Genomic DNA, 15,849 nt, shown 5'->3' with positions numbered 1-15,849 from the left:
TCTTTACCCCAACACCATGCCAGCTTACAAAAGAAGTTCAAGATGCTTTGAGAGAAGTTGAATTGGCTTTATCCAATGTGGTTTAAAGAATCACTCAAAAATCCTTGGAAATACCAGTTTTTGCTACACAAGAGACACCTACAGCAGTCCTTCGTCAAGGAGACAGTGTGATAGAGTGGGTGAACCCTTTCTGAAATGACCATGTTTATAGTATATGTGTCTGGTTGTTTAGATGTTATCTCCCCCACCATGGGTGGCTTTATTTGTATCTTCAGCTCTTTAGCCAACAGTAGGCAAATGGTAGTTATTTAAATACTTAGTCATGATGATGGTCCTTACACATAGCATTTCATCCGCCCAGCTCTATGCTTATGCATTAACCATTCCCCATACCTAGAATACATTCTTTCTCACCTCTGTCTCAGAGAATTCTCACTTCCTTCAATATACAGCTCAAGCACTACCTTCTAAATGATACTATTCCTGATTCCAATTTCTAGTGTTCCATTTCACTACTTTTTATTTAATCACTTTGTATATATTTACCAGCATTTTTACATGCACATATTGTCTATCAATAAAACTTTCCCCTGAGAAATGAACTTTCATTTTTTGGCTTTAATATGCTCCAAATCAAGTAAAATGTCTGCTACAAAACAGAAAATGTTTGATAATTGACTGATACCAAAAACTATCAAAAAAAAAAAAAAAAAAAGAGAGAGAGAGAGAGAGCAACAATTAAGATTTATTCTGTAAGAAAACACCTAATCACCTGTAAATCCAAAAGCAATCTGGACTAGTGACATTAAATGTTACATTCAATAGGATCACTGAACTGAAAGCTGAAAGAGAATAAGTCTAAGTTCCAATTTTATATATATAAAAAACTGACACCTAGCCAAGCCAAGCTGCATATCCAAGTTGCATATCTTATGTAAATAAGAGTTAGCTTTTCTTTAACCCACTGAGGCGCAGGAAGAAATTTCTTTTCTTTTTTGGTTGTTGTTTATTATAAGTCTCCCTCCTTTGTGGCTCTTAATTCACTAGACCTTCTACAGCACCACACTACTGATGTGATCAACGGCATGAGGAGGAAATATATAGGTAAGGTTGCAGCCAGTGGTTTAGGCTGGTGCAAGTAAACTATTCAATCATTCCAGACAGATCTACTGACAGAAAACAGGACCTCATCTACTGATAATTTCATTGAGACAGACAGTTCTAGTCTATTTAATATTTTTCTGATTCTTTTTGTCCTGGGAGATTCTTTCAAGGCCTTTGATGATCAGGGCGGAAATAGAAATCACAACTTCAATATCTGTTCTGAATGGCAACTTACATTATGATACCTAAGTCCTTTTCAGTCACCAGCTGCCTTGACAATATTACCACCAAACTTTTGCAAAAACAAACCCAAGGGATCAATTTGGAGAGCCCAAAGCAAATGTGGTACCATTGCCATTAACAATGTCTCTTTTACACCTTTAAAGGTCTCAATACACCTTTAACTTCATTAGAGTCGAACTTAGATAGCATGACAAAAATGAACAAAGAGACCTAGTATGGAAACCATGAGAGTTTCTAGTATAAATTATCCCAGATTTAGAATAATTGGAAAATAATTCACCTCTATTACTTATAGGGGGGAAAAAAAACCTTTTTATAGTAAGCCTATGGTAAATAGAGAAAGTATTAATATTGCCATTTTATCGATGGGGAAATTGATATGCCCAATCCCAAAGGTAATAGTAGAGCTCTTAAGTGAAAGATTTTGGATGGGGCTCTTGATCATTACTGGAAAAAAGAAGTCTGGTCCAATCTCACTGTTAAGAGGAATACTTCATAATATCCCTAAGAATCTCCCAAAAGTTAGTAGTATCTGGAAATTAACAACAAATTATTGAGAGCTGAATGGAGCTATTAAGGCAATTATTGCAGCTGTTCCTGAACTTGTCAACACAATGGGCCAGAATAAGTTGAGTAATGCAAGATAAGTTCTTCTACAAGATGGATTGTGATGTTGCCAGAGAGTAGAGACTTCTAGCCTCTACTTTAATTCTCTGCCAAATGGTCCTTAGATCTAAGCACTGAGAGGCGTGTTTCTGACTGATTTATATGTGATTCTGCTCATTATGAGAAAGAAAAGTCAATCTTAACAGTCAAATATACAATAGCCAAGGGCAAATTCAGGGATTAGAATAAAAGCAAATAATTCCAATGAGTCACTTTGTAAACTGAGGATCTTGGAGGATGAGGCAACCAAAGCTTTTATCTATACTGATTCCTATTAAAACGGCTATGGGTTTGGTTGGATGGTCTAGGGCCTGGATAGAATAGTACTGAACAATGAAAATTTTAAAAATGAAACAAAAAAGTTTTTAGGGTAAGGACTGATGGCAGAATTTTGTTGATGCCTGACCCAGCAGACTTAGAGATAAGGTCTATCATTCAGATGGACACAGGGACCATGATGCTATTTTGTAGTATGTGAAGAGACCATATACTCTTCTCTTAACCAAAATAAAACAGCCATTTCTTCAGAGTGCTAATCCAGTATAATGATTCCACGTAAAAAGAAGGAACACTGAATATGTGGTGGTATGGGCTGAGTTCCAATATGGAATAAGTTATATGCAAGAGGCCTGCAATTTCTAAGCTATTTTAACTCAGATGATAAGGACCTATAATGGGGAACAGGGACAATGTAGAAGGGATTATCAATTCTTCATCAGAACAAAGATTCTACTAAATGGAAAGGAGTTGATACCAGGCCTCATCATAGTAAGTTAGTCTTAGTAAAGGCCAATATGTATGCTATATTAAGCCCTGGGAATTCAAAGAAAGATAAATGATAGGCTGTCTCTCTCTTAGGAACTCAGTCTAATGGGAGAAGAACATGAAAACAATTACATATAAAAAAGCTACATACAGGATAAACAAGAAAGAAAATCAACAGAGTAAAGGCAGTGGAATTAAGAGAGATCTGAAAAAGCTTCTTGTAGAATTTTATCTGGGATTTAAAGAAAGCCTACAAATCCAGAGAGCAGAAATGAGAAGAAATCGCATTTCAAACATAACAGGACAACAAATGAAAATGCCCAGTATCAAGAAATAAAGAGTGTCTTGTGCCAGGTAGTGAAGTGTCAAGGATGACACCTAGGCTTCAAGCCTAGGATGGTGGTACTAAGTGTCTTTTTCCTTCACTCCAGGTCCACTTCTTTATTCAGAGCAAACAGGTATGGTGATCAAAATATATAAAAGGCTTTTAGAAGGTGAGAGAATCGCTTAGGCTATTGCCAAAGCTTCAAATACCTGAAGATCTATTTGCTAACAAAGGAGGGGAGTACCGTTTTATGTTTATGCATATCTTTAATTCTTAAGTAATAAAGACTATTCTCAATTTGATTTTTATCATCCACAAATGTTTATTGTATCTTGAACCTTGAACCTATCAGACTGGTCTATTTTAAGCCTGGCCTCCAAAAATAATGGATGACTATTTTTTTTGTTGCATTAGAGAATGCTTCTTCAAATACACATTAGGCAAAATGGCTTTAAGCATCCCTAATAATTTGAGTTTCTGTGACAATAAGCTCTGCAGTAGGGCTCAATTCTAATCTATTACCAAAGCCTTTTGAACCTAGTTATTTTTTTTTTAAACTGCTGCCATCTTTATGCTTTTTTACCTCTTGATCTAAAGAAGAATTTAGTTGTAGATAGAAACTAAATGGTAAGGCTGCATCCTAATTTCAAATAATCTAGTTCATCTTTAAAATTTAGATATTTAATGTAGGTCATGAAATTAAAACATTTATGAAAAGTGAGTCATCAAAATCAAAAAGAAACGAAAAATTGTAAAAAAAAAATTCAATTACAAGAGGTTTCAAAAAAATATTCAAATCTTACATTTCTTCACCCCAACTTTAGTCTAATTCAAGTTAAATGATATTAAAAACGACAATGGAAGTTTAATTAAAGTTAAGTCCAGAGCTAGGCAAAACCTAGTTTAAAAAATAGTTAAGAAAAATTCTTTTTAAGATCACAATAATAGGGGCGGCAAGGTGGTCAGTGGATAAAGCACCAGCCGGACCTGAGTTCAAATCTAATCTCAGACACTTAAGACTACCTAACTGTATGATCTTGGGCAAGTCACTTAACCCTAATTGCCTAAGCCAAAGAGAAAAAAAAAAGATCACACTAATAATAACTTTTTGTTTCTAATTTTTAAATCACAAGTATTTGCAAATATGATTTGCTATGGGAAAAAGTATTAAAGGAGTATATAGAACTCCAAAGAAAACACCAATTATATTCTCCCTCTTTTTTTTTTTTTGGTTGAGGCAATTGGGGTTAAATGACTCGCCCAGGGTCACACAGCTAGGATGTGTTGTGTCTGAGACCAAATTTGAACTCAGGTCCTCCTGACTTCAGGGCTGGTGCTCTATCCACTGCACCACCTAAGCTGCCCCTTATATTCTCTTATAACAAACTCCAAGTACCAAAAAAAAGAAAGATAAGTGTTTTATGTTTTTGTTCCTTTTATTTCCATAAATCAATCTCAAATCTATATAATCATGTCTACTATACAAAGGGATGGTTTAACATATAATCTATATCAGGCTGATTAATATTTCAACAGGATAAAGGGAAGAAGGAATAGAATTTGGAACCTAAAACTTCTTAAAAACAAATTTTTAAATCATTGTTACTTGTAATGGGAGAAAATATTATTTTAAAAACATATCAAAAATAGTTTGTAAATGAAAAAGGTAAGATGAAAGCAAAATTACTGACCTGGAACAACTTTCATGTTTATTTTGAAAGGCTTTAACAAACTTTACTAGCAAGAATAATAAGTGTTATAACTCAATTTTTAATTTTAAAATTTAACGTAAATTATTTGAAAAAAGAAGAAAAGAATGGTTTAATAGAAGCAGGAAACTGTTAGATTTTAGGTATAGTCCTTCATTAGAACTCAAAGTAACAGAATACAGAGAATGTGTGTTGCAGTGCCATTAACTTATTCACTATTCAATATTCTGATGCAAAGATGGGTTTTTGAAGGGAAAATTTAAGAAAAACTAAATTAGGCAATACCTCATTAGTAAAAATGTAGAAATATTAGAAATAAAATATTAAGAAATGAAAAGAAATGAAAATAATTCAAATTTCTAATTTTCCAATAGATAATTAAAATTCAGTCAATTCTCTAATCTACCTTTATATTAATTTTTTTAATTGACCAATAAAAATGGGAAAAGTTGAATAGTTAAATGAGTATAATGACATTCAAAATTGTCTGAATGACACAGTCTGCACTAAATTGAACCTTAATTATATTTCTTACATATAATTATTCCATTCTTCATAAAGTAGAAGGTAAGACATCAAACTTGAAAGCAATAGTAAACAAAATGAAAGCAAAAGAAGAAATTTAAAATATAGGATAGCTACAGACTGAGATTATTCCTCTGATTTTTCTCTAACATGTGAAATTTTACTTTTATAAGTTTCCAGGGGATAGTAAAAGATTCATTCTCATCATTTAAAATATCTTTCAAACTTGAAATTGATTTATTCCATGTAGATAACAAATTTCCTCTTCAATAGAGGTGATTATCTTCTTGCAAATTCTAATTTTAGAAAGCTAGCTGGCTCAAAGTTTAAGTGACTTACTCAGGGTCACACATCCACTATGTGTCAAAGGTGGAACTTAAACCCATATCTGTCTAATGCTGGCTCTCCTTTTTACTACACCAATCTGGTTCTCATAACAGATATGATAACCCATCTACAAGAATCCCAACAAGCAGATATATGACTCTGATACATGTATGTCTAGAATGAAAGTCTAACCACATAATGACTATAGAATAAATTCTTTCTTTTATAACTCTCAAGCCTCATTAATTACTGAATATATAAACATCAAATACTTACAAAAAGAAAAAATGTATCTTGTGATACTTTTGTCTCTATTTTAAAATCTAAACAAACTATCCTGCTAATCCAAACAATTTAACAATTTTCATTGAATTACCTGTCCAAAGGAACCCTTTCCTATTAAAGAGTCAATTTCATAACGATCCATCCACTTTTCCCCATTTTTTACAATATAATCATAGTTATCATCATCGTAGCCATCATTGTAAACTTTCCGCTCCTTCTTATGACTAGAATCATCTCCTTGGCCCTGTTGATGTCTTCGCTTCTTTTTTGCATAGTAAACCTGAAATTCAAGACATATAGTTATATTTTTACATTTCTAAGTATGCAAATAATTTAGATAATAAATTACAAGTATTTGGGGAGGAGAGTTCAACTGCCAACACTAATGGAATTATGTACCACATAGTCATTCCTTTTTGAAGCATTAAAATGCTTACTCTATTCCTTATGCTGAGGGAGTTAAAATTTATATATATATATATATATATATATATATATATATATATTTTAACTCCCTCAGCATAAGGAATATATATATATATAAATTTTAACTCCCTCAGCATAAGGAACAGAGTAAGCATTTTAATTTGCACTCCTATATCCTATTCAAAACAGATGCAGTAAATACTCTTAACTGCTATTTTTTCTTATAAAACACCAAGACAAAAAAAAAAAAAAAAAAAAAAGGCATCTGCAAAAACAAATCCTCTGGGGCAGGTAGATGGCTTAGTAGATAGAGCAACAGCCCTGAAGTCAGGATGACCTAAGTTCAAATATGGTCTCAGACACTTAATATTTCCTAGCTGTGTGACCCTGGGCAAGTCACTTAAACCCAAATGTCTTAGCAAAGAAAAAAAAATCCTTTAGATACAACAACTTATACTATTGTCACAAAAATCAGATGAATATTATAATGCTTGATGCTTTCAAAATAAAAACTAAATTATTGTGAGAAAATATATAAAATGTCAAAAAATAATTAAAATGACTATTTTCAGATTTATTAATAAAAGTCAAGAAATTAGTACAGAAGACAATAATGAATGCAAGGTCATTTATCTCTTTTTTAAAACTTTCTTACTTTTATAAAACTTTATTGTCACAATAATTCATCAGCAACCCATTCAAAATGTCATAAATGTACAAATATACTACTATCACCTCCTCTAACCACACTGATATATCCTTCCTCATTCCTCTACTTCAAAGCTCATAAGGTGGTTCGCTTTTCATACAAATAAATTATAGGACTAAATTCTGAGTGTAAAAGGAAACACAAATACATATATTTTCTTAAAGTTATTATTAAATAACTAATTACCAAGTTAGGATTAAGATAGAGAGCAAACTGACATTATGCTCTAAAGCTATCTTTGATAGACTCTAAAGTACATAACAGTATCTGACAGTACCTAACAAATATTATCTGAAAAAATCAAAATATAGGTAGAAATATTGGTAGGACATTAGATTTGGAACTGGAATAGACCTCAGAAGTAGTTCAATCTATGCCAATAAAAATAAAGATGAGCCAAGTGAAAACCAGGAATGATACATCCAAGGAATAAACTGTCATTTTTAAACTCCCCCACTATAATATAATGTCTTCAATAACTTAAATATTAAATTTTTTAAATCCATGGAATAACTGTTATTCTTTACTAAGGCCTTCAATCTCTTTACCAGAATCATGTTGGTATAAAATAAATAATTTACTTGCTTACCTCATTAATATGTTTGTATGTTTTGATCAAGTCAACAGAGAGTTTCCTCAAAGGAGCAGTTGCTGGATCACGGAAGGTTTGGGGCATCCGTCTCTGTAACATGACAATATCAGGTATCACCTTAAATAGACAGAAAAGACTAGTACTTTTAACTAAACTACATTAAACTGTCTCTTTAATTAAAAATTAAAATTACAATATAAAAGAAAATATATATTTTCATTGTGTATGTATATATGAATGAGAAAAAATATTATTTTGCTATTATATAAACATCCAATTATTCAAATGAGATTAAAGTCTTTTCTCTTTTATTTCCTCACTTAGGGCCCCAGTCCCTATAGGTCAGTCAGTCAGTCAGTCAGTGTCTGAAGAACATGGAAGTTTGATGAAGATATCCCTAACTCAAGGAACTTCCAAGGGAGATATTTGTTATGTTTAGAGTGTAAACACAATCTAATTTAGGTGAATTCTTGACCCAGGGAACCAAGTCCCTGCCTTGCACCCCTCTATTGGAGTCAAAAGAAACCTAGCTCCAGAAAGAAAAAAACCAATGCCAGTGGTCTAAGTAGAGATGGATTCCTCGGTACAAACTGCTACTATAGGTCACTGAGTCTCATGATCACTGTTCTCAGCAGAAGGAGCTAAATTCTTCTAGCCCACCTCCTCATAAAATATCCACAAATCAGGTTGATTTCTTCTGTCTGGGGCATTCTCTTTTGCAAAGACTTTAAAGAATTCATTGTCTCCATGGTTTGTCTTTGGTTACTGAAGGGGGGGAGGAGGGGAAGCCACCACTGACCATCAATTTATTGACTATTAACTAGCCTAATTAACAAATCATTCATTACCCAGAAATACTATTGGGGTTTTTCATTCATCACAAATAGAAATATACAATATATTTTCCAAGGCAATCATCATTTAATTCAATGCAATCATTTAGATTTGTTAGCCGAGTATCTCTATAGCTAACTGCAACAACCTTGTAGCATGTATCTAAGTCTTTATAGATTTCCTGCATTGTAAGAGCAACATCTTCTTTTGGCTTAAATCCCTGAAATAAGATAATCGTCTAGCATCAGCTGGCATAAGAGAAACCTATTACAGAGACTACATGCAATTCTGTGACACAGTATTTACCAACCCTACAATATAGTGATCTAGTATATTCTAAAACTTCCTTGCCTATGGTTGAATATGAATTTCTTGTTAAAGATAATTGCTTGGCTGAGGAAAAAAATCTTCCTATCAAATCTCTGATTAGGGTGCCTGTTATCTAAGACATACAGAGAAATAACCCTAATTATGGAGGAACAAAAAAGTTCCTGCTCAATGGCTAACTGATTAGCAACAATTCCCCAAAAAAAGGTAAACAATCAACAAATAAAATATTGTTATAAGTAAATGAGAAATACAAATCAAATCAAATTGAAGAGCCAACATTAAAGGGGTTACAAAAAGACAAGAATAAAACGGTAGAGCTATGATCATTCCAAAGAGCCATTTTGGAATTAAACTAAAATTACTAAAAGGTTCACCCTTTGACTCAGAAATCTCACAGTTAGGCAGGTAATTTAAATAGACCAAAATAGTTATAGCTACAAGTTTTGAAGTAATAAAGAAATGGAAACAGATTAGATGCCCAATGACAAGAAAAGTAAACACTGTAAATACATTCATGTAATGGAAAACTATTTCACACAATGACTAAAGAATACAAACCAATATGGGAAAAAAAATCATATAAATTAATATAAAATTAAATAAAAACGGGAGAGGAATATACACAATAATTTCAGTGACATAAATAAAAAGAACAACAACAAAAAAGAAATTGAATGTTGTATAATCATAATAAGTTTGACCCCAAAAGAGAAAGGAGAAAATTTATCTCCCTGTCGTCTTTGCAGAGGTAGGGACTATGAATGAGGGAATATTTCATACATATATTTAGGTAATATGTTGGTTAGTTTTACAGAACTATTTTTTTCCTACTTATTCTACTCATTCGTTAAAGACGATGGCTCTATGGAAAGAAAAGAGTAGGAAGAGCAACATATTTAGAAATTAGGGAGAAATGAAAAGTGTCAATAAAGTTGGTTTGTTTTTTTGTTTTTTTTAATATAGTGTATAGATATCTGATTTCCAAAACAGACAGATATTGGCCTCCAACCAAAAGATTTTAATTAACAGTATCAATACATCATTTTAATAAAATGATACTTGACTTTTTGAAATGATGCAAGGCTTTCTAGAGAAAGCCACTTGACAATTTTCAAGAGCCCATCAATTTGAGGCAACTAGATGGCAGATTATAAAGTACCCACCCTGAAGTCAAGAGGATCTAGATTCAAATACAACCTCAGACACTTAACACTAGCTATGCCATCCTGGGCATGTCACTTAATCCCAACTAATTTGCCTTCCCCTCCTTCCAAAAAATAAAGGCCTATCAATAAGAAAATGACTAAGGGAGGATTGGGAAAGGCATACAATCTTATATCCAGGTGTTTCTAGTCTAAATTCACCTCTTCTGTTACTAAGCATGAAAATTTTCTTGCTCTTCATGAAAATGGGTCCAGTTTCCATTTTATCAATACTATTTCGGCTATTCTGTGCTCTTTGTGCTAAGGATGAAGATGTCATTTCAACCACAACTGAAAAGATTGACTGATGAGAAGACAAAGACATTGCTCTGGTCCTCTCACTTTTACCCAGGGTTTTAGAAATAGAGCTAGGTAGTGTTTCTTTTGGTTTCACATTATTTTTTCTGTTACAAGTACCAAGCTTGATTCTTATGGACCCAGTTGTTTGAGTCATTATGACCTTGGAGGCAAAATTTTAGAAAGGATGATGTAGCCAGCCAACCAATCACAGAAGCCTTGAAAAAGGAGGGTGATTAGGAATTGGAAGTGAGATTATGATCTATGAGTTATGAACTAAATTGTGAACCTAGGCCTCTTCCCCTTCCCTGAAGCTGAAGTGATACAAATGTATTGGAGGAATAACACTACTCCAACTATTAGCGGCTGGCTAATGAAACTAAGTACAGGAAAGCATTCCCTACTAAATGTATCTTAAATCTTAAATAGAGGAACATCATAATTGGGAGCTACAGTCATTTGCATAGTCTAGATACCCTCAATCTGCCTTAAAGATCATGGAGAATTCTGGGGATGGATTGAAATATAATCTTATAGGCAGTAAGAGCCATGGCATTCTGTTATATGTGGAACCTTGTCTGAGATAAAATCAGCTCTTTACTTTAATAGCTACATCTATAGAGAGATTCTCTGCCCAATATTTGATTCTAGATATCCTAGACCACCAGATATAAGAAAAAAATGGTGGGTTTTTTCAGACTATAAAAATACAGTGGATTTTTCCCCCCTGGTATGTGTTCTCTCACAAGTCAGTTCCATTAGTATGATTTTGCAAACTTTTTATTTCTGATAAACTGAGACATTTAAAAAATATTTAATGCATTGATATTTTCTGATATGTACTGAGTCTTGTATAAGTACCTGTATAATAATTAGAATCATAAGACTGCTACAGTCTGGTAAGTAATGTTTATATTCAGGAATGAAACAAGGTTGCCCATTATCACCACTATTATTCAATACGATATTAGAAATGTTAGCTTTGACAATAAGAGAAGAAAAAAGAAATTAAAGGAATTAGAGTAGGTAATAAGAAAATAAAACTATCATCTATGCAGATGACGTGGTAGTATATTTAGAGTCCTGAGAATCAATTAAAAAACTACTAAAAAACAATTAACAATTTTAACAAAGTTGCAGGATATAAAATAACTCCAACTAAACATCAATATTTCTGTTACCAATGAAACTCAGCAGCAAGATACAGAAATTCCATTTAAAGTAAGTATAAATAATATAAAATGTCAGTATACTAGAAACTAAATGATTTGAACACAATTCCAAAACATTTCACAAAAATAAAGCTACATCTAAACAATTGGGAAAATAGTAAATGCTCATATATTGGCTGAGCTAATATTAGGAAAATAACAATTCTACTTAAATTAATCTATTTGTTCAATGCCATATTAATCATACCGCCAAAATTACTTCACAGAGTTAGAAAAAAAATTTTGCCTGGAAGAACCAAAGGTGAAGAATATCAAAGAACCTAATGGAAAAAAAAATTCAAGGAAAGCTGGCCTGGCCATACCAGACTTAAAATTATATTATAAAGCAAAAGTCAACAAAATCATTTAATACTAGTTAAGAAATAGAGTGGTATATTGGTGAATTAGATTGGGTAAACAAGACACATTGGTACATGACTATAATAATCTAGTATTTCATAAAGCCAGACACTCCAGCTTCTGTAAAACTGGGAAAACTGGAAAATAATATGGGAGAAACTAGGAATTGACTAACATCTAGCATGCTATACCAAGAAAAAGATCAAAATGGGTTCATGATTTACACATAAAGTGTGATACTATAAGTAAATGAAGAGAGCAAGGGATAGTCTATCCATCAGATCTTTAAAAGGAAGAAAATTTATGGCCAAAAAAGAAGTAAAGAATATTACGAAATGCAAAATGGATAATTTTGATCACATTAAATTAAGAAGCTTTTGTACAAACAAAACCAATACATTTATAAGAATTTATAGGAATAAAAGTCATTCTCCAATTGGTAAAAGATCAAAGGATATGAATAAGCAATTTCAGATGAAGAAATTAAAAGCATCTATGAAAAATAAATGCTTTAAATCATTACTGGTTTAGAGAAATGCAAATTAAGACAACTCAGACACCATCTCACACTTATCAAATTGGTTAAAATAACAGGAAAAGATAATGTTGACGTTGCAAAAGATGTGGAAAAACTGGGACACTAATGAATTGTTGGTGGGGTTGTGAAATGATTTAACTGATTCTGAAGAGCAATTTGGAACTATATCCAAAGGGCTAACAAATGAATGTAATGGAATATTACTATTGTATAAGAAATGAGGAACAAACTGATTTCAGAAAAGCCTGGAAAGACTTACATGAACTGATTTTTGAGTGGAATAAGGAGAACCAAGAGAATATTGCATACCATAACAAAAAGATTATGTGATAATCAACTTTGATGGACTTGGCTCTTCTCAACAATGGGGTGATTCAAAGGAATTTTAATACACAACCAGAGAGAGACTTGAGATTAATTGTGTAAGGTCAAGAGTAGCTCTCTGGAGGACCTCAGGATCAGCCTAAGTCCACAGATTATTTTTCTTGGTAGGGGAGTGAAGGAAGTAGGAAAACTACCACGTGGCTGGTTAAAGATGGAGTCTGGCCTCTTTTCTTGTGTCTGTGTCTAAGAGTTGTGTCTGAGAGGGCATTTCCAGTTGTCCCAGCCCTTAAATATTTCAGCAGATTACATCACTACAAAATATTGAACATGCGCAGCCATTATATCACCATACTAAGTACTAAGTATATGCTTAACTATAAGTACCTTGCTGACCCAGATTTAAGTATACATTTTCAGAATTCCAGCCCTCTATAGAATGTGCATAGAAACACAGCATTTTCACTTTTTTTTTTGGTTTGCTTTTTCTTTCTCATGGATTTTCCCTTTGGGTCTAATTTTCCTTGCATAATATGACAAATATGAAAATATGTTTAAGTGAATTGCACATATTTAATCAATATCAGATTTCTTGCTGTATTAGGGAGAGGGCAAGTAAAAGATGGAGAAAAACCTAGACCACAGTCTTATAAAAATGAATATTGAAAACTATCTTTACATATTTGGAAATTAAGATACCATTAAAATTTTTTTTTAATTAAATTTTAAAAATTCTTTAAAGAAATGTTTTTGTACTTAAACAGAACTGTGATAGGAAAATATCCCACAAATTCTTAAGGTAAAGAGTAAATTGCTTGAACCTCTTATAGGAATTATCTAATAGAATGACCCCTGAAGAATTTTAGCATGCCCTCTGCAAAAAGGGACACTTTCTGTGCATCCACCAAGTGAATGACCTTAAGCACTAAAGGAATCTTTGGAAGATGTTCTACCCATGATAGTTTCCATTTGAGAAAGAGGAATGTTAAATTGACCTCAGCTCCCAAACTGCCAAAGAGATAGCTTCATATAGTTTGAAAAATTCAGCCTAGATCAGATTTCTGGTCAAGACAGAAGTCAGTTTTCTTTACTCTTTCTTCTTCTAGTAGACTGAGAAAGTCCCTAGAAAGACTAAGGCTAAGCAAGCAGAAAAATTTCAAATTCTTTAAAATGCTTTTCATTCTGTTGGCTTTTTTGGGGGGAATTCTGAGAAATGTTTCTTATTCTATGAAACTACAAAATTCTGGATTTAGAGATAATTGTGATTTTTCATCTGTACATCTGAAATGTGACAATGTAACATTGGCAATGTAACATCGGCACTGTGAAAGAAGTAAAAGGACCTTGGTTATGCCTCCCCAGAGATCAAAGAAATAAACTGAATTTGGGTCAAGGACTATGTATAAGAAAAAGAAAAAGACTGCATACCTGAATATATGCCAGAATGACAAATTTTAAACAGTGGGAAATGTGTGACCCAGGCTTCTTTGGGCATTTCTGAAGTAAATGTTTCTATGTAAAAGCTTTTAAAAATAAAACAAAACACTATTTCAAGTTAATCTCCCTCAGATTACCATGCATTCAAACATACACATAGGAACCTATCTGTGAGTGTGATTGTGTGTATTTTCATAAATCCTTAGGGTTTCATAAATCCTTCCCTACTGCTATTCTTCCTTCTCCTTTTTCTCTGTTGAATGAAAAGTTTCTCTAAATTTATATATTCTACTTTCCTTTGACCAATTCAAGTAAGATATGAGTATCAGTCACATCCCCCTTACTCTTCATTTGTAAAGATGGCTACTTTTCATATCTTGATTATGTGAAATAATTGTCCCTACCTTCTTCCACCTTTTCCTCCCTTTCACTGCCCTCCAGTGTATTTTGCTCCCCCTCCCTTTCTAACTGGAAAGATCATTATGACTTATCAGAATCTTTTCCATACCTTCAATCCTTCTATCTTATTAGACTCTCTCTAAGGCCTGGGGTGATGACAGGATTCAGAGGGGACATACAAGACACAATTTAATCCTTTATTATTTTTTATGTTTCTCCTAAATCATGTATTTGAATTTCAAAAAGTTTCTTCCCAGCTCTGGTATTTTCATCAAAAATACTAGTAAGCCATCTAGTTCATTAAAAATCCACTTTGACACCTTGCAGAATTATAGCCAGTTTTGCTGGACAAATAAATCTTGGTTGGAAACCTATATCGTCTGCTTTATACAATATGCTTTTTTTAAACCCTTCATTTCCCCCCCACACCCCAATCTTTATCATGGTGCCTGCTAAATCATGTGTGATTTTGACTGTGGCTGCTTGGTATTTGACTTCTTTCTTTCTGATTTCTTGAAGTATTTTTTCTTTTGAAACTTTTGACTTTGACTATAATGTTCCTAGGAACTTTCATTTTGGGGTTTCTTTTAAGTGATGACAGATTCCTTCTATGTCTATTCTGCTCTTCTGTTCTAAGAGATCTACGCAGTTTTCTTTTAAGATTTCTTGAAATAAGACAATTAGGCTCTTTTGGTTTCTGGTTTGATGTTCAGGTAAGATGTTTTCAGGTTTCTGGTTTGACTTTCAGGTAAGATGAATCTTAATTTTTTTTCTCCTTGATTTGTTTTAACCACACACTATTAGATACACTGCCCATTCTTTTGCCTTTTTTTCCCCCAGACCTTTAACTTTATTTTATATTTCTTCCCGACTCCTGGAATCTCTAGCTTCTCTAAAACATTCCAATTGGTTCAAGGACTTAGTTATTTGGGAAAGATTTTGTGTCTTTCTAGCTCCATTACTCTCCTTCCAATCATTTCTTCCATGATTTACATTTCTTTTCCAAGGTATTCCTCTAGGATTCTCATTCATTGATAAAACAATTTTTATCTCACTCTTGCTTCATCTCCTTCAGAATTCTTGTTCAATTTATGACCAAGGAGTGTTTTTCGTTAAGAATTAGATGGTAGATTCATTGGAGTCATTCTTTCCTTCTAGACTTGTGTCTCAGGCATCCTTGTCACCACAATTGCTTTTTATTGTGGATTTTTTTTTTGGGGGGGGGGGCGGCTCAACTTTCCAGT

The 15,849-nt window shown here is 32.9% G+C and overlaps 1 protein-coding gene across 1 annotated transcript in view; it reads right to left on the bottom strand.

Moving 5' to 3' along the window:
* The window catches only part of DYRK1A (dual specificity tyrosine phosphorylation regulated kinase 1A), a 288,823-nt gene that overhangs the window by 188,025 nt on the left and 84,949 nt on the right, over positions 1–15,849 (bottom strand). Inside the window, exons 5-6 of the mRNA XM_074300646.1 lie at positions 7,674–7,793; positions 6,041–6,229 (exon numbers count right to left, since the gene is read on the bottom strand). Of these exons, the coding sequence (XP_074156747.1) occupies positions 6,041–6,229; positions 7,674–7,793 (309 nt within the window). The remainder of the gene's footprint in view (positions 1–6,040; positions 6,230–7,673; positions 7,794–15,849) is intronic.

This window comes from Sminthopsis crassicaudata, chromosome 3, assembly GCF_048593235.1.
Source record: "Sminthopsis crassicaudata isolate SCR6 chromosome 3, ASM4859323v1, whole genome shotgun sequence".
Classification (NCBI taxonomy): Eukaryota; Metazoa; Chordata; class Mammalia; order Dasyuromorphia; family Dasyuridae; genus Sminthopsis; species Sminthopsis crassicaudata.
This window is presented reverse-complemented; position numbering and strand designations above follow the sequence as displayed.